We start from the raw sequence: 23,956 nt of genomic DNA, 5'->3' as shown, positions 1-23,956 counted from the left end.
CATCATGCAGTGCTACCAACTTTTGCAGTTCTCAGTACCACAGCAGATAGTTTTAAGGAGTAGTTTACCACATCTGTGCTTTCACAAATGTTCTAAACAGCAAGACATGTACATAGTTTAAAAAAAAAAACTCACTTTTGATTGAAAAAAAAAATTTTCAATGTATATAATATTTCTCATCACTTATAGTAAAAGTTCATTTATGCAGTAGCCACGCATGCAAACGACTCGTAATTTAGTCAGCATGATGACGGAGAGCGGAAATATGAAATATGAAATATGAAGAAAGATGGATAGAAAGGCATGAAAAAGGCTGGTCATCACTAAGAATGGTATATATATATATATCATATTTTTTCCCAAAATAACTTAATATAAAGACCACTACAGTCAATGTGAAGTCATAACTTGATCTACTCGTAGGGATCAGCGGAAAAATAAACATAATGACCAAACTATACGACAAATGCGATGACTAATCATTTCGCACTGTCAACTTTCCTTACTACCTAAGCAAAATACCTGCAACACCTGCTTATGGAGTTTCACATCACAACTCATACGTTTTGTCAGAGCTTGCCAAAACTACACGGACATAATTTCTTAAAAATAGGCTTTTCGAACAGGGTTATGTTGTTTAAAGATGAAATTCACCACTACAAAAGTTTTCTTGTCGTCATCATGAACTCGTGGATCGTAAAGGTGAATCCATCTGCACCTTAAAAACCGATTTGTTCATCCTGTCATCGTTGTCCTTTCCCCTTTCTTTTGCCCCGGACGTGAATTTTAAGAGCAACTCGGTAAGTGTTCCTAGAAAAGTAGAGGACGTTTACCCTACCGGTGCACCTGGTCCATGGTCTCAGTTTTTAGTAGAGTCCGTGTTGCTCATTTACTTTTGTATATTTGTACGTGTTATTTTGGTTATTTCATATCCTCTGTTGTTTATTTCGATTATCTCTGTCTAGTCTTTATCCTGTGGTAACCGCTCTGATCTAAGCTCCCTTGATTACTCTCTTGAAACCATTTAAAAACGCAATATTCCGATGAACTGATTTAAAACATTACTGCCCATGAAAAGATGGGTTATGATTTCAAGTTGATTGAGATGATTCGAAATCATGCTGCTGTTTCATTCAAAAGAAACGATGGTACATAAAAATAATCTGGAATTATGTTTCAGATTCACGTAAAAGAAACGCACCCAGGTCCAGATAGAGTGGAAAAAAGTGGTAAGATATTGCAATTAAAACATTTCAAGCCAAACTATCCGTACATCTAAGCGATGACACATACGGGTATCTTCAGTTCTAATAACAGCGTGCCTTAGATATATAATCCAACAAACTTTCAACCTTAAATCATATATACAGTTGAATTTCGGGTTTGTTGGCCAAATCAGGGTTTCATACATATCTGGTTGATATTTAATGATATTTGATAACTAATATGGTTGTCTTTATAATTAACAACAAAATATGTTCATAATGTAGAAGGAAAACCGACCGCAAACAACATGAAAATTATTTGAATTACATCTTTGTCGGTGTATTTTGACCAAAAAAAAAAAATTCGAATGCAAAATAAGAAATTGTAGTTAACGAATCTATAAGGACACTACCAACATGCGTCGTAATTAGGGACACACTCCTACATGTATGGATTCATAATAACTTACCAATTAATGGAGTTAATATTTCATTTTTATTGGGAGAGGGTCTTGGATGACATATATTAAAAGGAAGAGTCAAAATTAAAAAAAAATACAGGAAAAAGTAACGGCAGGTTGGAAATGGAAAAATATCAGAATAAGTTTAAATAAAAATACCGTGGAAAATAATAAAAACAAAAAGTCAGGTCAGGTGTTACTACTTAAATGCAGGACAAAATATTTATTTCATTTTAACCCCATAAGAATCAAGCTCCCCAAGTACAAACTGCAGTACTTGTTTACAGTCATGACTTTTAATGAGAACAGTTTCAGACGAAAGAAGTTTATGTGAAACTATATTATCATGTTTTCCACTGCAGTATGTGCCAAATCATAAACAAAAACACTTTTGACGTTATACGCAAGCCATAGATAGCGCTTATGCCCTGCTAACCTCTTACTATTTATAATCAATGATAGTTCAGAGAAAATCTGTAATAGTGATTTAGTCAGAGAAACGGTTATACGGCGAACAGAATGGAAGCGTGGATATTTTCAGCGACAGTCCTTATTCTGCAGTGTGGATATATATTAGCAGTAAGTCTTAAATATTTTTAATTTGGGTTCTTATGGTCGTTTTTTGCTTTTTGTTTGTTTTGTTTTGTTTTTTTTTTTTATTTTTTTTTTTTTTTTTTTTTTTTTTTTTTTTTTTGTGGCTTTCCTTTTAGACAAATAATATCCAAACGCTTAAATTGCCATGAAAACAAAAATTACCTACAAATGAGATATATTTTGGAAGTTTCTGCATTTTTTCTCTATTCTTCTTTCTATATGATTTCCGATCTAATGATACTTAAGATATAAATGCTCGCATTTATCATTGCAATCTTTTTTTTATACCAACATGCGATTGTGGCTTTTCCAATAACGAGACAATTAAATGTTGAATAGTGTTTTAAAAAGCCGTTGGGCTGGTTTTAATGAAGGTATAGCATTTTGGCAATAAAAATATCGGTTCGCAATATACAATTTACTGACGCATAACTAGTCACGCAACCTATTTAAATGTCTATTGTAATTTGTTGTTTCCAGAATCTCGCCAATAAACAAAGCTTCAAAGGCTTACATTTTAAAAATTGTGCATGTTTTACAATTTGAAATTTCCTTGTGCAAATCCACCTTAATCACGCGAAAAAAAAAAAACATTTATTCATATCGCTGTTGTAATATTGCAATTGTTCAAGGTTCCGGTGGAGAATTGGCATGTGTTAGTATTAAAATTGCACGTTCTCTTTATATTTTTCTTCGCCCAAAGAAAATTCAAATTGCTGCCATGTTTCGTCTATTACGTTATTTATCAAATTTCATCTTCTCGTTTTAGTGTAACTTGCCACTTCCTATGCTACACTTTATGTCATGTACATAATATTTTCATATGCCGATGAAAATCTTGCTCTTGTTTTTTTTGTTTTTGTTTTTGTTTTTGTTTTTCTTGTTTTTGTTTTTTTTCCAAATTTAGAGAGGACTATCCTTAAGTAATTTGCACGTCTACGTGCTGGATTCCTGAAATCCACAAGAATCCATACAGGCAACGTTATGATGCTGTATCTGCAAAATGCACTACCACAACTCTTTCAAAACTTTTAACCTCAATACGCACAGTTGTCATAGAGGGTGGTCTCCAGTCCTGTCACGGCACTTGTTACTCCTGTAGTTGTATTAATTAAATGTGAATTCTGAAAAATTCGAAAGATCTTCTGGAAACTGGCCTCAATTCAAAATTATTATTAGAATACAATAGCATTAAAACCAATGATTTTCAACTCTTTATACTTCTATTTCCCATACTCAGTTAAAATCCCGGCTAAAAAAACAGTATGCACGTACATCATTGTTACTCCAAAAAGACGGTACACCTAGAAACAAATATTAAGTTCATGAGATTCCTCATACTTTGCAAAAAAAAAAAATAATCCCAAATCACCATCCAAATATACTGAAGAAGATGTTTTCAAAATGATGGAATTTTTTTTTATCGACAACATATTTGTCCAGTGTGACGGACGCGGTTTTCAATGGGAACAAATTGTGGTCCTCTACTTGATGCCATATTCCTTCACTCTTTTGAGACTCACTTTATAGCTGATCTAAAAGAAGGAACAACATTTTAGTTAGATCCTTTCGCTAACAGTTTTCGCTATCTAGATGATGTATTATCGATAAACAATCCTAGTTTCGGGGATGTGTTATACATCGAATCTACCCCAAATAACTTGAAATAAGGGATACTTCAGACACTTTGGAGTCAGCCTCATATCTTTACCTACACTTGAGTTCGATGGTAAAGAAAAACTATTGACCAAACTATACGACAAAAGCGATTACGTTTCATTCAGAATTGTCAACTTTCCTTTCATCTGTGGCAACATCCCTTCAGCACCTGCGAATGGAGTGTTTATCTCACAACTCATACATTATGCCAGACCTTGCCGTAACTACACACAGACTTTTTGTATCGAGCTTAGTTTCTTACAATTATGATTTTTTATTTTGTTAATATGTTGAAGTCATCACTACAGAAATTTTGTGGTCGTCATCATGAACTCGTGAATCGTTACGATCGTTGTTCAATGTGTCAGTTTTCCTTTTTTTCTCATGTCTTCTACCCTGGAATTTACTTTTCATGAGCAACTCGGCGGTTGTTCCTAGTAAAGCAGAGGACGCTTACCCTACCTGCACCTGGTCCAGCTTTTGGCGGAATTCGAGTTGCTCATCTACTTTTGTTACTTTGTATGTTTTATTATGGTTACTTTATGCTGTTTGTGTCTGTTTTCCATGTCTGGTCTTTTCCCTGGATTACATTCTTTTGATTTCCGCTAGAATCTTGGTTCCCTTGCTTACTCATGCATTCAACATCATAAATTATACTACAATTAATTTGACTATAAAAATGAAAGTCTCAATTTTTACCGTTAGCCATAGTTTAACTTGCTGTTAGATATTTAAATATGATATTGCGTAAAATTCGGTTTAGTCACATTTTCACATATTCAATGCGTGTTATTTACCATCAGCATAGTTGCTGATTGTGTTGAAATTTATTTTCTATGTGAAATTCGTTCAAATTCGATACATTCAATATATCGAGAAAACTGATAAGTTATCATGACGCATCTGTAATGTAGATATTTTTTACTGTAATATAAAGAAAACATGCAGTCAAATTTTCTCGCCATTTTTCCTCAGTGCATTTCAACTAAAGACTTATCATTATCTGAAGTAGGCGTTTTTTTTTTTTAAACTGACTTTAATGGTTATCAGGTACAAGTACCTGGTTAATGTAATACAATCTCTGTGTTTTTTCCCTTCATGTGCCACACCTTATACACATTTTGCCCGATTCTTAGACAAAGAAGTACTTAAGCAGTAGTCTTTGTTAGAATCATACAAATTCTGTAAAATGTGATACACCCCAAAAAGGCTGCACATTTTTGCTTTTTTGTTTAGGTCGCTTTATAGGTCTATATAATGAAATGTACAATTTTTCATTCCAATCTCTCTGCTCTTAATAGATTACCAACAGTTTCTATTGTATTTTAGTGTCATTTACAGAGTTATCTCCCTTAATTTTAAATTCTCCAGTAAATTCTATATAATTTTTATCTCTTAAGAGCACGGATTATATGACAAAAAAAATATGTAAATTTCTGTTAACTATGAAATTTTAAACAAAATATAAAAAAATAAAAATATGTAGGCTTCCAACCATGAATCACATTTTACATGATTTTAGCTGGAGTGCTACTTAAGTAACAACACTGAAATGTAATTGTAGGCAAAGCAAAATTCAGCGGAATAGAAATTTCGGCTTTAAGTTTACTTTATGTAGATTTGTTAAACACTCAAAGACAAGACGTTGCGTGCCCCTTTGATGTATCCTTAAAAAAACTTATAACACTAGAGTTTTTCTACCTGATGGACCCCCACAGCAAAATCAATCTCATGATAAGTTTTGATGCATGCTAAAGCTCAATAGTTCATGTTTCAGGCAATCAAACTAAACGGAACAATTTACTGGAAATTTCATTATCTTCCTAAGGTGTTTGAAGGAAGACACAAGATATTTGTTTATCTGTGCATGAAACGATTATAAAGCTTGAGATTTGACATAGCTTGGTAGCAACGTATGTTATCACGTAATACCTCATTTTCTGTGCCAGGATTTTTGGTATATGTTTTTGGGTTGTTTGAATTGCTTATCTGAACGTAAACATTACAATCCCTAGGTTATACTGAACTTTGTAAACGACTTTCGAATCGTTTTGACTCGTTGGTATCAGTTTGATTAAAGTCACCGGGAGATAACAAATTTTAACAACCGAATTACATTTGCAGACACCGTGCATGGCAATTCTCAGAATTAATTCTCAGAATTTTTAATAATGTACTCTCTAGATCTACATATTCAGCTGATAACAGACCAAGACGGCACGCTGATCTATGCGCAAGTAGACAAGAAAATCCCCGAAATGGTTCAATATTAAAATCACACTATTCATATCAGAGCCGAACCCGTTCATATCACATACAACAGGCTTTAATAAGAATTAAAAGTGTTCTGTTGTCTTGAATTAACTAACATGTTCAAAATCATGTAAGGAACAGTTGTACAATTATAGTTTAGAGATAGGTGTAACACAGCAGAGGTGGATCTGGAGATCGGAAATGGAAAGTTTGGGAGGATAGCAGAAAAAAAGGGGTTCCGCCTATTATGTTATTTGCTCATTTTTCCCAAATTTTTCATGAAATTAACAAATTACATTGTCCCGCCGCCAATACGCAACAAATGAGAATTGCCCCTATGTTCTATTCATAACTACAACTGCTATTTTGTTTAAGCATATACTATGGCACGTCGTATTTATATTATTCCAATTTGTAGATATCTTATATAATTTAGTTGATATCTTTTATTCTTTATAAGTTATCTCATAAATTTTATTATATATCTAATAATTATTCAAGCTGGATACGGTTTTGAAATAATATATTCCAAAGATGTTAGTGGCCAAAGTGAGATATGTTAAGAAAAGAATTTGATTAACGACGACCGGCCAAAAGATGTTGTCGTTTCATCTATTCATATATAAATTAATTTGAGATAAATACTGTAATCTGATTGGTTAAAATAATTTTGTTATATCTCAATGGATAAAAAATATTGACACGCACCTCTTCAGTTAAATTCAGAGCTACTTTTCTCATGTTTAAAGATAAGAATTGGCTATGAAGAAAATTTTGTCTATTGAAAAATAACATAAATTTTCCACGAGCATATCTGTTTATTGCACTTCTCGCAATAAACAATATGCACAAGGAAAATTTATGTTATTTTTCGATAGACAAAATTTTTATCATAGCCAATTCTTAAATAAACTTTTGTTTTCATGGTTTTTCAATTAAATTTTTAAGTGACCTTTCTGGATTTTGTCTTGAAGTGTGGGAGGAGGTAGATCGTTTGGTTCCTTATACGCAATAAAAAATTGTACAAATGTTGCACTATTTTTTAGAACATTAGCCCAGCAGACCTACGTACTATACAAAGCACGGAGGATTTCCTTACACGATTCGTTAAAATGCCAAATGGAGAGCCATTTAATTTCACAAGTAAGATAACCTTGGTAACACTTGCTTATATTTTGATACAGAATGTCATCTGCACGACGAAAATGAAGATTAGAAAACGAAAACAATAAACGACATCATACAAAATCTTAGAATTTTACGAAACACATATTGACAAACAACAAACTGAGCAGTATACAAAGGCAAAATACATTTTGTACCTGTTTGATTTTCAGCTGAAAGGAAATTATAAGATTTGTATATTTTCACGTGAAAATCACATTGATTTCATGTCAAATTCATGTGAAATTTAAATTAAGGTCGATTTAAGTTGACTTTGCCGATGTACGAAAAGAAAATTTACACCCTGATAAAAAACGAAACGGTGACCATATTCTTCCAAAGTAAACATAACTGCTTAAAATTTATACATCACTTGTACAGTAATCTGAAAACACAATTTTGAGAACAAAATCGACGGTTTTGTTTGTGTGTGTGTGTGTGTGTTTTTTTTTTACATGACAATTGAAATGAAATGAACAAATTATTTTATAGATGCTGGATCAGATGGGATGCATATAACGGGAGGTTTGTGTCTTTACTTGTTACTTGACAAAAGCTATAATAACGATAAAAATAACAAAAAAAAAAAAAAAAGCAAAACAAACAAACAAACAAACATATTACTAGCGGTGTTAACAAATGTTTGTACGCAATTTATTACCAAAAAATTAAAGGAAAAAATGATGTAATGGCACATACATGTACAGATGTACTTTGTTCGTGGCAACATGAATTACTGTTATGGCAGGACTAGGGTCTGGTACTCGGTATTGTAAATAACATAATTTACCGTTTTTTTATTGGAAATATTAAAAGAGAAGTTTTGAATATTGACAAAACTATTCACGAAGTATACTTGACCAAGTAAAAAAGGGCCATAAAGGGGGCTTTTCATACAGTTACCTTTGATATGAAATTATGTGCGTTTATTATGTGCAAACAACTTCGAAAATACAGAAAAAGGCGCAGCTTCGTGATGGGGTCAATGTATGTCATAATATTCTTACTGATAGAGTGCAAGATGTCAATTGTACGAAAAGTAGCATCATAACTGTTCAGATTTTTTCCAAAAGACATCAACTCACAAAAGCTATATAGTTTGATCGGGTTGTTCCAACCTGAAAAAAAGTAAATTGTACAAAAAAAGTATTTATTCGAAAATTCCGTTGACATATTATTTTTTTTTTCTGCTTCTGCTCCCGTCAATGAGAAACATATTGGCGTCACAGATGCATTCACACCAATATTTAAAGTCAAGTATATAATTAGATCTGGCGCATTGTGCCTCTTGTGGCTTATTATAATTCAAGTGCATCAAAGCTTCTTCCAATTTCAAACCAACTGGTCGTCAAAAATCGTTAAATGTTACGAGTAACATAAAAAAAAAATCAGTAGAAGGAATGCAGGAGTCATACGATCCTTAAAGTAAGGATTTTTTTATAGGTGCAGCTCGAATGGCGCCATATGATCGATGTGAGCCTAGATTTGTTACCGTGCAGATCAATAAATATGTTAAAGACATAGAGAACAATGTTGTTCTTTGGCCGCCATGTACCCGGATTGAGAGGTGTGCCGGATGCTGCGCCACGGACTCATTGGTCTGTGAACCCGTAGAAGGGACCACTGAACTGATTACGCTAAAGGTAAAAATTCTGAAAATACCAAATTTAAGCGGAAAATAAAAAAAAGAAGACGGGGACGCTGAAATGATAGTTTCAATTTCAAGCTCTTTTTGCAAGCGTCTACAATTATTCCCATAACTATTGGATTGTTAGTTCCCATGTAAAGTTGCGAACAAAATGAAAGGGCAATCTTTTGTAGCAAACAACTTTTAGGACAGTTAATAACATTCAGGGGCTGATCAAAAGATTTTAAAAGGGGATCCAGAGTGGTTCCAGGCTAGTATTTGCTATTTTGTCCAAATTTTGTGCACGAAATTGACCAAATATCCCAACAAAATGTGCACGGGTTCCAATCCCTATGCCCCCTATCCTCCACTGACGATATAACGTGTACTAGGAAATAGTTAGATAGTTTCACTTATTTATCAAATTCTCAGACGAATAACCAATCTCTTTTCATTATAGACGGTAAGGTATGTTATGCCCTATATGGGTTCCCCTGAATTCCAATTTGGGGGATTCCAAAACGTGGAAGTGGAGAGGCATACTAGATGTGAACAAAAATGCAGAATTAAAGCATACCACTGTAATCCTAATATCCACGACTATTTAGAACGAGACTGTAGATGCAGATGTAAGCGAGTACAATCATGTTCATCAAGGGACCACATTTGGCGCGAAAACAAATGCCGATGTGAATGTACCCAAAGGCACCAGTGTACTGGGTTCGCTCGTTGGGATGAATCTACTTGTAGGTGAGTTACAAAGTTATCGTGATCCTTAACTTGGTGATGGCACAAAATGTTGCATGTAAATCGCAAGGTTGTTTTTATTACGTTCCCTGAAGATCGGGAACATATTGTATTTACTTCTGTTTTAGAATTCTTCTTCCTTCTAACTCCGTCTTGTCCGCGCATCTACTTGCTGACCTATTCCTTCACTCTTATGAGGCCGGCTTTATAGCTGATCTGATCTAAAAGAAAGAATAACGTTTAGCCAGATCCTTTAATCTCAGTTTCCGCTATATAGGTGACGTATTATCTTTAAACAATCCTAATTTCGGGGATTTGATACATCGGGTCTATACCCACAAGAACTTGAGATAAAGGATACTACAGACACTGTAAAGTCAGCTTCATATCTTGACCTACACTAAGAAATCGATGGTAAGGGAAAACAATTGACCAAACTTTACGACAAACGTGATGACTTTTCATTCAGAATTGTCAACTTTCCTTTCATCTGTGGCAACATCCCTTCAGCACCTGCGTATGGAGTGTTCATATCACAACTCATACGTTATGAAAGAGCTTGCCGAAACTATGCAGACTTTTTGTATCGCGCTAGACTTCTAACATGTAGGCTTCAGGAACAGGGTTATGTTGCTACAAGATTGAAGTCATCACTACAGAAGTTTTATGGTCGTTACCATGAAGCCGTGGATCGTTACGGTGTATCCATCTGCGCCATGAAAACTGATTTGTTCAATGCGTCATAATTTTCCTTTCCTCTTTCGACTACCCCGGACTTGACTTTTTATGAGCATCTCTGCGGAGAAAAGCAGAGGACGCTAACCCTACTTGTGCACCTGGTCCATGCTCCCAGTTTTTTTTTTTTTTTTTTTTGAGTCCGAGTTGGTCATTTACTTTTGTTACTTTGTTTGTATTATTTTAGTTACTTTATATTCTTTGTTGTGTATGTCTGTTTTCCGTGTCTGGTCTTTGTCCCTGGATTACATTCTTTTGATATCGCTAGAATCTTGGTTCTCTTGGTTATTCTTAGAAACGGCTGAATATGGATTGATACCAAAGTTGGAACAAAAAATAAACCACCATGTATAGATATGCACAAAGGTTTGGAATTTCTAACATAGCCGCCATTTTAAAATGGTCTCCGTCCAAACTTTTATAGGAATGGTAAAAACATCACAAAAAATCGTCGAAGGTTCATACTTGGTTTAAAAATAGGTTACCCAAGGGCTTCCCATTGGCTATATTAAGGTTTAAAAAGTGACCGCCTTTCCAAGATGGTTGCCACTCCAAAATTTTAAAAAATACCAAAAAAAAAAAAAAGAAAGAAAGAAAAAAAAAAAAAAAACCATGGGGTCATAGAATCCGATTTAAAATGCTCCTGTGGAAACGAGGAGCTGAGTGAACATCCTGTTACGCTGTGCGTAACAGTTATTTAGTTGCTTTTATTTTTGTTTTGGGGGACCGACTGGGGCGGATCCAGGATTTTAGATTAGTGCGCTCGCTGGGCGAAAATTTGTTGATGTTAAATTTTTGAAATATTCTACAGTGGTGCAATGTAGATATCTTTTGTGGTAAAATTAGCGAGAAATTAAAGTTTCGACCTAAATCTACTCCTGACCTGACAACCCATGCTTTGCAAATTTTAGGGTGGCGCACGCCCGTCACGCCCCGCATGAATCCGCCCTGATCGAAGTATGATTCTGTAAAGGTTGCCAAACTCCATGCAGGAAATAAATGAAACCGCTGATCTTGAGTTGGGTTTGTCTAATTCAGACCCAGATCCAGAGACTGTCGGTTTTATTGAACAAAGTAATTCCGTTGGACTCGTCCAACATCTCATTTGTAGTCGAAATTCATCCCACAGCTAAGCTTAAGACCGGACTAACGGCTCTGCATACAATTCAACGAGGATTCAAGTAATAGGATTTGGCAGAATTGAACGAATCCAATTTACAGACAATTAAACTGAACAATGGGAAACTAAATAATTGGGATTATAATTGCCTAGAAAATATTTATGAATTTATAAAAATGGGCATTGGTCTGATGATGGCCACTTGAAATCATTTGGTTTATTCGATTATTTGAGAGATACAGAAAATCTTAACATGCTGTTGGAAGAAAACGGAAACAATATAAATAGACCTCTCATCATAAACTAGAAAATCTAATTACTTTTATTGTCCACATTAGTTGAATTATCATTTACTGGACTATTTCATCATTGATTAACAATTGTCTGACGAACTTCGATTATTCCACATCCTAGTTATGATTTAATTTGTTACGTACTCGGAGCTGACAGTTTCCCCGGAGATTATACGAGTATACGAGCGGCGTCAAAGACCACATTCTAGTGTCTACCATTTTATCCTGCAGGGTTTTTTTTTGCAGGAGGTGGTGCTTGGATTTGATGTCCGATAAGAATTTTTCTGGCAAACGCAAAATGTTTACATATGGTGAGGAGCAATCGAAATCTATATTTCATCTGAAAATCTGCCTTGTTAATTAATGGGGAAAATATAGAAACATTATTTGAATGATTGAGTAAACATTTTTTTTTCTTTCCATAAAGGAACATCTATTTTTTTCCAAAAGATCCACGCCTCTCGTTAACTAAATGTTCGGTGTCTTAGATGCTTCTGAACATGTTTCGCGGTCGAAAAAAAAATAGAAAAAATAGGGAAAGTCCCTATCCTAACAATATCTATTCGATTAGTCCATGATACTAGTATTGTACAATAATAAATGATAAATAATCTTTATTCAGATTCGGCATACAAATACATGTATAAGCTCTGTTGAATTTATGACCAACATACAGACATGATAAATTACTAAACAATCAGCAAATACAAACTAAGAGATCGATATAAATAGCAAAAAGCATATTAAAAACAGGAGTTACAAGCTAAGCGTACTTTAAAATAGATTATTCAAGGAATAACTGTTATATTTTTTTCTGTCTAAGGAGAAATAACCTCAATCACGTGGTGCACTCTAAATGCACACTTAGTAACCTGTGTAGCAGGGTATTTTCAAGTGTGCACCAAGGCCATTGAGGTTATTTCAAATAGGCTGCAGAAATATAACAGCCATTCCTTATAATTAAATTTAAATATCTAAATTCAACAAGTAAATCATTAAAAAAAATTTTGATGATGTCACAGCCAATACAAAATTTGGTATAGGAGATGATGGACGAAATTGTTTATACAAATCAGAAACCGTGTTACTTATGAAATTAAATTATATTGGATAAAACTTGGATAAAAGTTTTAAAAAATGCACGTTTTCACTCGTTTCATTCCAAGACGTTAAAAATATTTTTCAGCCGTTGCAATCAAGCTAAGAATTTTGCAAATTTTGTAATATGTGACACACCCCAAAAAAAAATTTTTGTTATCAAGTTGCTTTGTAAGTCTATATGATGAAATATATAATTTCTTTTTTTTCTGTTCTTAGGAGATAATCTCCATTGAAAATTCTATAGTTTCTATTATATTTTAGTATAATTTTCAGAACCCTTGACTTTGAATTTTGTAGTACATTTTATATCATTTTGATCTCCTAAGAACACAGGTTATATGAAAAGTCACGTTAATTTCTGTGTAGGTTAGAAATAAAACACTTCATTAGATGTGTGTTGTCCTTAACTTTATACAATGTCTGCCAGTGTCATTTGCACCATTTGTCTGTGTTTCAGGTGCGCTTTACGACATGTGATTATGGCAGACCTTTCAGAAGAAGAACGACAAGATCTTCGTGAGATGCTGGGTACCGGAAACGGGCAACAGGCTCCAACAACCACCACTACAACCACAACACCTGCTCCAACACGCCCGGTCATGAGTGGTTGTCCACAGAACTGTCTACCAGGATGGGCACCACGTCGCTTTGGCAACGGTCGGTGCAGTTGTATGCCATCAGGGTTCGGTTTTTCCGGTCGTAAACGCAGAAGCATAGATAACCGACATTAAGTATTGAAAAGTTTGTAGGTTCTGAATTCATATTAATGTTTTAAGCTAATTTTGTTGGAAATATCATATTGATCATATTGCAAGTGTGTGAAAGAACATAATAGCAATGGTGCAGTCATAAGCAAAATAATGTGAGTGAATATTTTACAGTAAATTGATTTGCTATTGTACCACTTACTTTGGTTAGGTTTATGGAAAACGAATGTATTGTTTCTTTAATTCTAATAAAATTAGTATTAATTGTTGAACGGACTCTATACTGAGATTACGTAGAAAAAGCACAGTATTTTTTAAGTTTGGTTATCTTTCTGGTGAAAAGATTTTAAAGGGCTGTGATCAAATCTTCTATCCAGGAATTTCGTTTTGTATAATTTTGATCAAGCCCATTGCTTTTAAGCATAATTTGACAAGATGTGAGTAATTCTTGTCCAGTTGCATAATTCCAAATTTGATACACGTCACCTTTAATATCCAACAGCCGCCCTTTTTGGTTTTAAAGACATGCGACAAAAATGTTGGGAAATGGTATTTCAGCATGGTCCTTTTGAAATTAGATATACAAAAAAAAAATGACCCAAGTCTTTGACCATTTGTAGCCACAATAAATAAATGACTCATTTATGTGCAAATACTTACAGGACGTTACCATTAGAGAATTTTCTAGACAAGAGAAACAATTTAGATTCAATACCAGATAGGGATTTTCAAGATCACAAATGTAATCAAAAGTTTGTCCCAGTATTAATTAACCCCTAACCAAGTCTTTATTATAGTTGTTACATTGGATATTCAGAAACCAAATTGGATGAAAAGTAAAGGACAAGATAAGGTAAAATGTGTACCTAGTCCCAAGGGATTCTCACGCATGATCAAATTCTTGACTCTTATCTAAAGAAGATTGGGCTGGCATGTATTTGGAAGAATGTTAACCCTGACTTGTCCATGAATATCAATATGTTGTTATTAATACTCTCCTTGGTGGCTGGGGAATGAACTTACCATTGTGTTGTATATGGTAATAACAGTGCACTCTAAAGACACAATTTCTCTATACCCTAGACATTAATTAACGAGTATATGTCTGAAAATACTAGGCATAAGTTAGTCCACAATAGAGTTGTCCCTCGGGATAGCAAAAGAAATGTGTGAACTAAGATGGAGCAGATTGATAAACAGACCTAAAAAGCACTTAATTACTATTGTCACTTTTAACAGGTCTGTCCTTGGAGAAGTCACTGGACAGACTAACTCCGCTGTCAAATGCTTATAAGCACAAAATGGGGATTCATATCAGATAGAGTGAACAAGTCCCTGTGAATAAGCATTTATATGACTAACCCTGACTGTATGTATTGTTAATGTTCTAACGTATCTAGTTAACAGACATTAATATGGAACGCCTAAAGTGTCTGATGAGATACACATTTGTTTACGTGTTGTCAACTTTATATTACTTGCTGTGGTTTTATAATTACATGTGGTCATTTTGTATTTACGTTATGTAGGAACATCTTTACATTATGTCGTTTTGTCTTTACGTTCTGCCATTTCGTCTTTACGTTCTGTAATTTTGTCTTTACGTTCTGTCGTTTTATGATTACGTTATGTCAACATATATTTACGTTATGTGGATTTATCTTTACGTGCAGTGGTTTTCTTATAACGTGAGGTCGTTTCATCTTTACGTTATGTCGATCTCTAAATACTTTATGTGCATTTTCTTTTCTTTACGTGCAGTGATTTCTTCTTTACGTGATGTGGACAAAAATTTCATGATGACGTGTGACCCCGGAACTTTTCGATCCGGTGTAAACTCCAAATCAGTCCGTAAAAGGCAAAATAGACGTCACAACGCCGATTAGAAAAATGCTGAACGAAATACTCTTGGGTAGTCTATCCAGTCACCCTAAAGTGTTTATTCTATTGTAAAAAAAATAGCTTATTTGTTATTTAGGTTCAATATTATCACAATGGATACACCTGGGACTGTTCGACTCTACAAGTTATTGTGTGACTAAATTTAATTTTCTACATTGATAAACCACCAAAACTAATTTTCAAGAAAGAATTTAAAAAAAAATGTTTAAAATATTACCCCTACCCCTAGAAAACTGGTCCCAGTATCAAACATAAATTTTATTCATAGCATACCGACACTGTGAACTCATCCCCGTGCAGGTCCGGGTGTTAAAAGAATAGGCCTGCAGCAGCGCTAAGCTTGTCGTAAAAGGCGACTAAATAGTGCTCAGAACCCTAGCCGGGGGCTAGGGCGCTCTGCCCACAGAGCAACTGGGATGTGTGCCTCAGGTTGGTGGAATGGGGTACCCCTGGCGTGTTACATGCTGGGGTTATCAGGCTATAATACGGAAAACCTGACCGCAAACCATAGTGGTGCACCGTGTTGGGAAAGATGTTACGTTCCTTGCACGTTAAAGAACCCTACTGTGGTATTCTCCCGGAGTAGGAACCATAGGGCTCTGCCACAGGAGGCTAAATTGCCCGACCATACCCACCTCTCCCTATTTTCAGTGGCAATCAAAATTTGTCGACCCCATTGTCCTTGTGTCCCATCCCTTTTTCATTTCATAATCATTTCATGTTCATTTTATCATCAATTTCATGTTCATCGTCTGGATGTAGCTGAAATATTGCTGCTCAGCCGTTAAACCCCAACAAACAAACATATTTTAGACATTCATAATTAAGATAATGATTTACTCAACATATCTGCTCAATTCAAAACAATACTTTTTTTTTGTATTTTTGGCTACTTTTTATACCTCGTTGAGGCAAAAATCATTTTTTAGCTCACCTGGCCCATGACCATGTGAACTATTGTCATCACTTGGCGTCCGTCGCCGTCCGTCGTCGTTAACAATTATACAAAACTCTTCTCCCCTGAAACTACTTAACCAATTAGAACCAAACTTGGCATGAATGTTTCTTGTGGTATCCTCCATAGAACTGAAATTGGAATTTTTGTTTCGTCGAAAAACATGGCCGCCGTTACTAATAATAGTACATAGGGGTCAGACAATAGTTTTTTGCATATATCTCCAAAAACTCTGTCATAGAAATCGCTTAAACTGACATATTTTTCAATGTCAAAACCCCTAGAGTATTTATTCTTCAGTAAAAAATGGCTTACCAGTATTTGTTATTTATGTTCGGGATATTCACAACTGATACTTCTTGGATTCTGTTAGTGACTTGTGGCGATTTTCTTAGTCAGAATTTATAAAACCAAAACAAAAAAAATGATAATAAAAATAAAAAATGCAAAAATGGGAATTTCAACATTCCCGTAAAAAGTCGCATAACTTCGACTCTACAAGATATTACTTGACTAAAAAGTCAAGTTTTGAATCATTCGATAGAAATTAAATTTCCTGAATTAATAAACCACCATTAACTGATTTTCAAGAAAGATTTTTAAAAATGTTTTAAAATTTAACCCCTTCCCCGAAAAAAAAACTGGTCTAAGTATCAAGCATTATTCTCATTCACAGCATACCGACACTGTGAAACTCATATTTTAGGCATTCATAATTTAAAAGATAATTATTTGCCCAAAATATCTGAACATTTTGGAATGTCTCTCCAAATAGTATCAAATGCACTTTTAAAATCAATAAAAAAGCAGTACATTTTTAACCTGAGCTAAGATGTAGATATAAGAACATGAACATTTTCAATAAAATTAATTAATTTTTCATATACATGTACATCGTAACAAATAATTGCAATACCACCAGAGTTTCTTAAGGATTTTTTGCCTGTTTTTCACAACATATTTGAAACCTTTTAGCACGTCTAACACATCATCATTAAGATTTGTTCCAACAAATACACAGATGTCGTATTGTTCCACTGTTTAAACAAATCATGATACTTTTGTTTTGATTTTAACTCACATACATTAAAAATAACAATTTTAGCTGTTCACTGTTATTTTCAGAAAGATTATACTGGTTGCAAGATCTGGGCGGTCCTCTTGTACACCAGTCCTATACTTGACCATCAGTCTGCTGTTGTTTCTGTCCATTTGTCTGTTGCTGTCTAGATGTCTGTTAATGTACAGTTCCTACGTTGTTAACCACTTTTAGTGGATCAATATGTCTGTCTTTATTTTCCTAGCTGAAGGCTAGGGTGGCCTCTGTCTAAGAGGAGGGGTGGGCCTCTTGGAAAAAAACCCTCCTGTCAATGAAGAGCTTATCTACTTTCATGACTGCATGGTGACCCGTTTCTTGTACATCTATCATAAAGGGCAACAATTCCCCGTCTTCTTTCTATGATTTCCAAGGGAATTGTTCATGAACTACATACTGGGTGTTACCTTGTAGTTTTTTAGTAGCTACCTCAAATACTCTATTCCTGCCTTTTCTTCTTTCATATTTGGCAACTCTTGGTGATTTGTCAGGTTTTGATTTTAGTCTGTGAACAACATGGAAATTAATTTGGTCACGAATGCCAAGCACTTCCTTCATGAACTGGCTTTTTCTTCTTCGGTGTTTTCTTCGGAATCATACTTATCTGGGATTCTTTAGAAAATCAGATTTTCCCTCATTGACTTTGTCTGCTGTTCTACAAGTTTTTCTTTCAGATTTTCATTTTCAGTTTTTTAGCTTATATAGTTGTCTATCAATTGCATCCACTATATGCTTCTGTAAGACCACGGTCTAGATTTACTGTGTTATTCGTGTTAGTTTGTACATTTGCTTTATAGAGGAGATTTCAATGTCCAACACTTTGAATTTTCCTCCACATCTACCATTCTTGCTAAAATATAATCAAGCATATCTATTTTTTAAAGTTTTTCAGCGGTGGAGATCGAGAAGGTAATGGCAAGATTTGTGCTGGAATTGTAAAAGGTGCATATGGTTGGCCTGGTGTAAATGGTATGAATGGATAACCTGGATGTCCCCCTCCATAAATTACATCATGTGCCGAAAACAAAACATTGCTTGTGTTCCTTTGTTGATAATCAGGAGATACTAACAGTTCAACTTGTTTTGCTGTTTTTTTCGGATATTGTCTTATCCGCCATCTTAGCAGGGTTAGTGGACGAGGGCGTACTCGAATCTGTTAAAGGACGTTTTCGTTTGTCATTTCGTCCCATTTATCATATCTTTTTCATTCACAATATCATACTCCAATGTTTCATTAAAGTAACAAATTCACTTGTCCATTGAATATCATTGAATCAACATTAGAATAAAAGAGGCCCCCAGGAACCGAATCGCTCACCTGATTAATTTTTTGCATGTCAATGACAAAAACCCTAACAAGGAGTTGTCCGACAAATTTTGATTCAATGAAGACTTTGGTAGGACTTATTATATGGATCATTTCATCAATTTAATGTTCTATTTATTATAGCCTTCAAGATATTGGCTGAAAACTGCTAAACATATATTTTTCGCCTTTCAAGGGCAATAACTCTAATAAGTAGTCTTCCGAAAACTTTGATCCCTGTAGACTTTTGTAGGCATTTTCATAAGGATCATTTCAGTAATTGAAAGTTTCTTCCTATCTATCATTGTTTTCAAGGTATTGGGTGAAAAACTAAAAGAATGTCATTATTTCACCTTGCACGGGCAATAACTCTGAACAGGGAATTGTCTGACGTTTTGATCCAACGCAGACTTTTGTAGGCCTTACAATAAGATTCATTTAGGCAATTAAAAGAATGTGGTCAACTAAACACTTTCGGAGATATCTGAGAAAATTTCTGACTGGCCCCTTTTTCTATTTTTAGTAACAGTAGCCATGTTTTTCTACGGATAAAAAATCCCCACATTAGATATATGCAGAATACCCTTAAGAATATTCATACTAAGTTTGATTCTTATTGGTCTGGTAGTTTCAGAGATGAAGATTTTTGAATGAAATAACATTAAAAATAGGGATAAAATGTCGGAAAGGGCAATCTAAAATGACGTCCTTAAAAAGCTTTGAGACCACAACTGTGGTTGATTTTCGATTACTTGATGGGCAGCACGCAACTTATTGGGCTTGACTTGTGTGTAGATTATCCCCACCTTAATCATGTAAACAAACACACGTAACATTTCGATGTGTATCAGCTGTTTTCATTCATTTCAGTAGCGTGAATGAACATCATATTTCATAAAATAATTAAACGTTAAATTATAGAAAAGTTATATTATATTCCGTAAAATTCACTTGCACACGTACACGGAAGCACTCCCCACGTGCGCCATCACGTATGAAAACAAAGAATGAAACATTGTACCTGTCCATGTGTGAACACTGCGACCTTATAATGCAAACAACTATTGCAATGTCAAACACCGTTCTACTTAATTCGCCCATTCCTTCATTATAAAAAATACAAAGCAAGGTTTCACTACATAGCGACCATGTCAACTGACATAACGAAAAGTGTACAGCCAAATATGGACAAGTATGGCAGGTCTAAGGTTACCGTAGTAGGTCACGAAAATGTAAAAAAAGTACCGTAATTGTCCTATTAGAATCGAAATAAATCACGGAAACTCCACTTTTTATTGCTCTACCACGGGCTTACCATTTATGCCGATGTTATACCCCTCGCTATCGCTCGGGTCAAAATAATGCGGCATAAATGGTAAGCTCGTGGTAAAACAATAATAAAATGGAGTTTCCGTGATTTATTTTTTTAAATTAACTCCTACATGGCTGATCAGATTAACACGAAAATTTGACCAAAGATATATCTCATCATGTTGAACACAATAACCTTGACAGACTTTGGCTAAACCTAACGAATTTGGAGATATATGCGAACAAGAACAGTGTTCTATTTTCGTTACGGAAGCCATCTTTTTCATCATCTGTTCTATTACATAATAGCCTAAGGAACATTTATATCAAATTTGGTTTCAATTGGTCAAGTAATGTCAGAGAAGATTTTTGATATTTCCCAATATCAGTTCGATGAAGAATACGCTAACGAACATTCATACCAAGTTAAGTTCTTTTCGATCTGGTAGTGTCAGAGGGGAAGATTTTTGAAAGAAATAACATTGAAAAAGGCAAAAAAACGTTGAAAAGGGACAATAACTCTAACATGGCTCTGCAGATTTACAAAACAATTTGACTTCAGATAGATCTCATCATGCATAACACTTTTACCCTGTAAAATTTTGTAATGATATCAGCAATTGAAAGAAATTGCTATTTATTGAGATATATGCAAAAAATCTCCTGTCTGACTCATATGTTCTATTTTTAGCAACAACGGCCATATTTTTTACGGAAAAAAAATCCCCACGTCAGTTCTTTGCACGATACCCTAAGAAAATTCATATCAAGTTTGGTTCAAATTGGTCCAGTAGTTTCAGAGGAAACAAATTTTGAAAGAAATAACATAAAACAACAGGTTCCCAGGAGCCTGAATTACTCAAGGGCAATAACTCTAACAAGGAGTTGGGTCTCACTAACCACTTCTAACATTTCCATTACTTCACATATTAAACAAGTAATTTTCAATGTTAAACTGTGAATTTCCAGGAAAAATGACACCTTAAAGTTGCATACCATTACAAAGCTTGGAAAAAAGGCTTTCAAATCATTACTCTAATGGTATGATGTCCATAGAAATTCTTCACAAAATTTACTTGAATAAAAAATACTGAAAATCAACATTTTTACCTTTTCTCCTAACTGACAGCTTGGAGGCAAATTACTCACACATGTAAACAATATTCACACCCTTTTGCAGTAAATTACATATATGATTTTAATGTACACATTCTCTGCTTTATTTTGACTACTTTTAATCAGAATACACACAAATAATGCACTTACAATCTCCTGTCTGACCCCTATGTTCTATTTTTAGTAACAACGGCCATATTTTTTTACGGATTAAAAATCCAAACATCATTTCTATGCACGATACCCTAAGAAAATCCATAGCAAGTTTTGTTCCAATTTGGCTGAAGTGAACCTTATAGTAAGTACTACAAAAATAATCTTGAGTCAAAATTGTTGGACAACTCCTTGTTAAATGTATCACCCTTGAATGGCAAAATTTAACAAGGTGAGCGATTCAGGCTCCTGGGAGCCTCTTGTTTTGTTTTTTCTTTCAAAATTCGTCTCCTCTGAAACTACTGGACCTGGTTAAATTTTGCCATTCAAGGGCGATACATTTAACAAGAAGTTGTCCAACAATTTTGACTCAAGAATATTTTGGTAGTACTTACTATAAGGTTCACTTCAGCAATTGAAAGTTTCTATCATAGTTTTCAAGATATTGGATGTAACCTGAAAAAAACCCATCTTTTGCACCTTTCAAGGGCAATAATTCTTACAAGTAGGCCTTATAATGACGATCATTTCTGCAATTGAAAGAATTTGGCTAAAACTAACAGTTTTGGCGATATAACATTAAAAATAGCTAAAAAACGTCAAAAAGGGGCTGTAACTCCAACATGGCTTATCAGATTAAAACAAAAATTTCACCACAGATAGATCTCATCATGCTGAACCTTACAGTTTTGGAGATTTATGCGAAAAACTTCTGTCTGACCCATGTTCTATTTTTAGTAACAGTTGCCATGTTTTTCAAAGAATCAAAATCCCCACATCAGTTCTATGCAGAATACCCAAAGAAACATTCATACCAAGTTTGGTTCTAATTGGTCAAGTAGAGTCAGAGGAGAAGAGTTTTCAAAAAATTGTTAACAACCAAGTGATGGAAATAGCTAACATGGCCTATGGCCAGGCGAGCTAAGAATCATATCCAGACCAAAAATAAAAATCTTTGCTGAGAGCACTTAATATGACGGTGGAGTTATATAGTTAAAATTCCAAAAAATGTTTCTTTTAGGCCCCTCATTCTTAAACTGTTTAGGCCATATTTCTTATTCAATTATGACAAAATAGTTTACCCCTTTTTGCAGAATGGTAGGGGCCAGTGACTCCATTTTGAATAGTTTTGAAAAAAAATATCTACAGCACTTTGGGATGTTTGCTTCTCATGTTCAGTCATATTTGTCAGATTATCAGATTCCTCTGGTTTTATCCATTTCATAGCATGAATATTCTATGCCCAGTGACCCCTACTTTTCTTTATTCCATTTTAAATTCTGATGTTTCTTTTTTTTTTCTACTTAGATTGTTCTTGCATAAAAGACCTTGTTATTCTTAAACTGAGCAGCAAACATTCTTAATTAAGAAAAGAACAACAAATATGAATTAAATGAAGCCCTAACCCAAGGCGTAAAACATATTCCCAATCAAACTGACTTAAATTTCAAATATTAATTATAAGCTTTACCATGAATTTTAAATCAATTTTTAAAATCATTCCCCTGAAGGGATGCTAAGAAATGTGATGAATGAAAGTCAAAAAGCTTACGTGGCTAGTACAAACTCTTTCAGGTGAAGTTTATTTTAATTTACAAAATCCTAAAAATAGAAACAAAAAAAAATCAAAAGGGAGATGACTTGTAACCATAAAACCAGCAAATAGGAAGAAGTGCAATGATGATGAAAAGATTATACAACCTACGGCCTAACAAAACGAACCAGCAGCCAAGCTGCTTACTGAACTTAAAATAATTCTCATAAAATGTGTCATGGAATATTCCCAATGAAAATTAATGGGACAGACATTCTAAATAGCAACAAATCAATATCAGCAAAAAAATACCAAAATATTATGGGGACTATTCAGACACATCAATATCCTAGCACATGACCCAAAATTGGAAAGCGGAATCAATCTACAATCTACACAAATGATAGAGTGAACCAAAAAAGATTATATATAAAAATTAAAGGTAACAAAAAAAACGAGATGTGACATAAAATATCAAAGCAGTAGCAATATGAACTCTCACAAAAAAGGGGGGAGTGACATCAGGTGATCCGGAAGGGTAAACATGTCCTGCTCTGCCAGTGGCACCATGACAACTTAAGGCATGCCATATCAAAATAATCTATTGGGTGCAGCTTGATAAAATGAACTGACAAACTGGTGTAGTTTTGGTAAGACAATCAAGCTCCTTGCAGACTCCTGTAGTTACAGTTGAAAGTTTACACAGATAAACCGTAAATTTACTAATTTTCCTGGTGGACAAAAACCTAAAAAAACAGTACCCACAAAATTGATTTTTAACACTATTATATATGATATAAACATTACATTGGGACCAAAAATTTAGTGGAATAAAATTAACCATGTACCAACCATATCATAGAATCTGCCTGATTTTAACATAGCCTCTTAATATTTTCTCTATAGCTCCAAAGACA

The 23,956-nt window shown here is 34.3% G+C and overlaps 1 protein-coding gene across 1 annotated transcript; it reads left to right on the top strand.

Annotated features, from left to right (window-relative positions):
• Nucleotides 1–2,084: 2,084 nt before the first annotated feature.
• On the top strand, nucleotides 2,085–13,938 carry LOC148604392 (uncharacterized). Its single transcript, XM_088548696.1, has 6 exons — nucleotides 2,085–2,245; nucleotides 7,219–7,315; nucleotides 7,829–7,861; nucleotides 8,780–8,979; nucleotides 9,424–9,713; nucleotides 13,417–13,938. Exons 1-6 carry the CDS (start codon nucleotides 2,186–2,188, stop codon nucleotides 13,688–13,690), a joined length of 954 nt encoding a protein of 317 aa, XP_088404822.1. The 5' UTR covers nucleotides 2,085–2,185; the 3' UTR covers nucleotides 13,691–13,938.
• Nucleotides 13,939–23,956: the final 10,018 nt, after the last annotated feature.

This window comes from Perna viridis, chromosome 10 (genome assembly GCF_037379345.1).
Source record: "Perna viridis isolate PV_CMFRI_1.1 ecotype Kerala chromosome 10, ASM3737934v1, whole genome shotgun sequence".
Lineage (NCBI taxonomy): Eukaryota > Metazoa > Mollusca > Bivalvia > Mytilida > Mytilidae > Perna > Perna viridis.
The sequence above is the reverse complement of the archived record's forward strand: the minus strand, read 5'-3'. Positions and strand labels throughout refer to the sequence as shown.

Bases quoted from the DNA above. Each gene is read 5' to 3' on its own strand.
- LOC148604392 (XM_088548696.1), top strand. From the start codon at position 2,186: ATGGAAGCGTGGATATTTTCAGCGACAGTCCTTATTCTGCAGTGTGGA. The intron at 2,246-7,218 runs GTAAGTCTTAAA...ACTATTTTTTAG, and splicing joins AGTGTGGATATATATTAGCA to AACATTAGCCCAGCAGACCT. The intron at 7,862-8,779 runs GTTTGTGTCTTT...ATTTTTTTATAG, and splicing joins TGGGATGCATATAACGGGAG to GTGCAGCTCGAATGGCGCCA.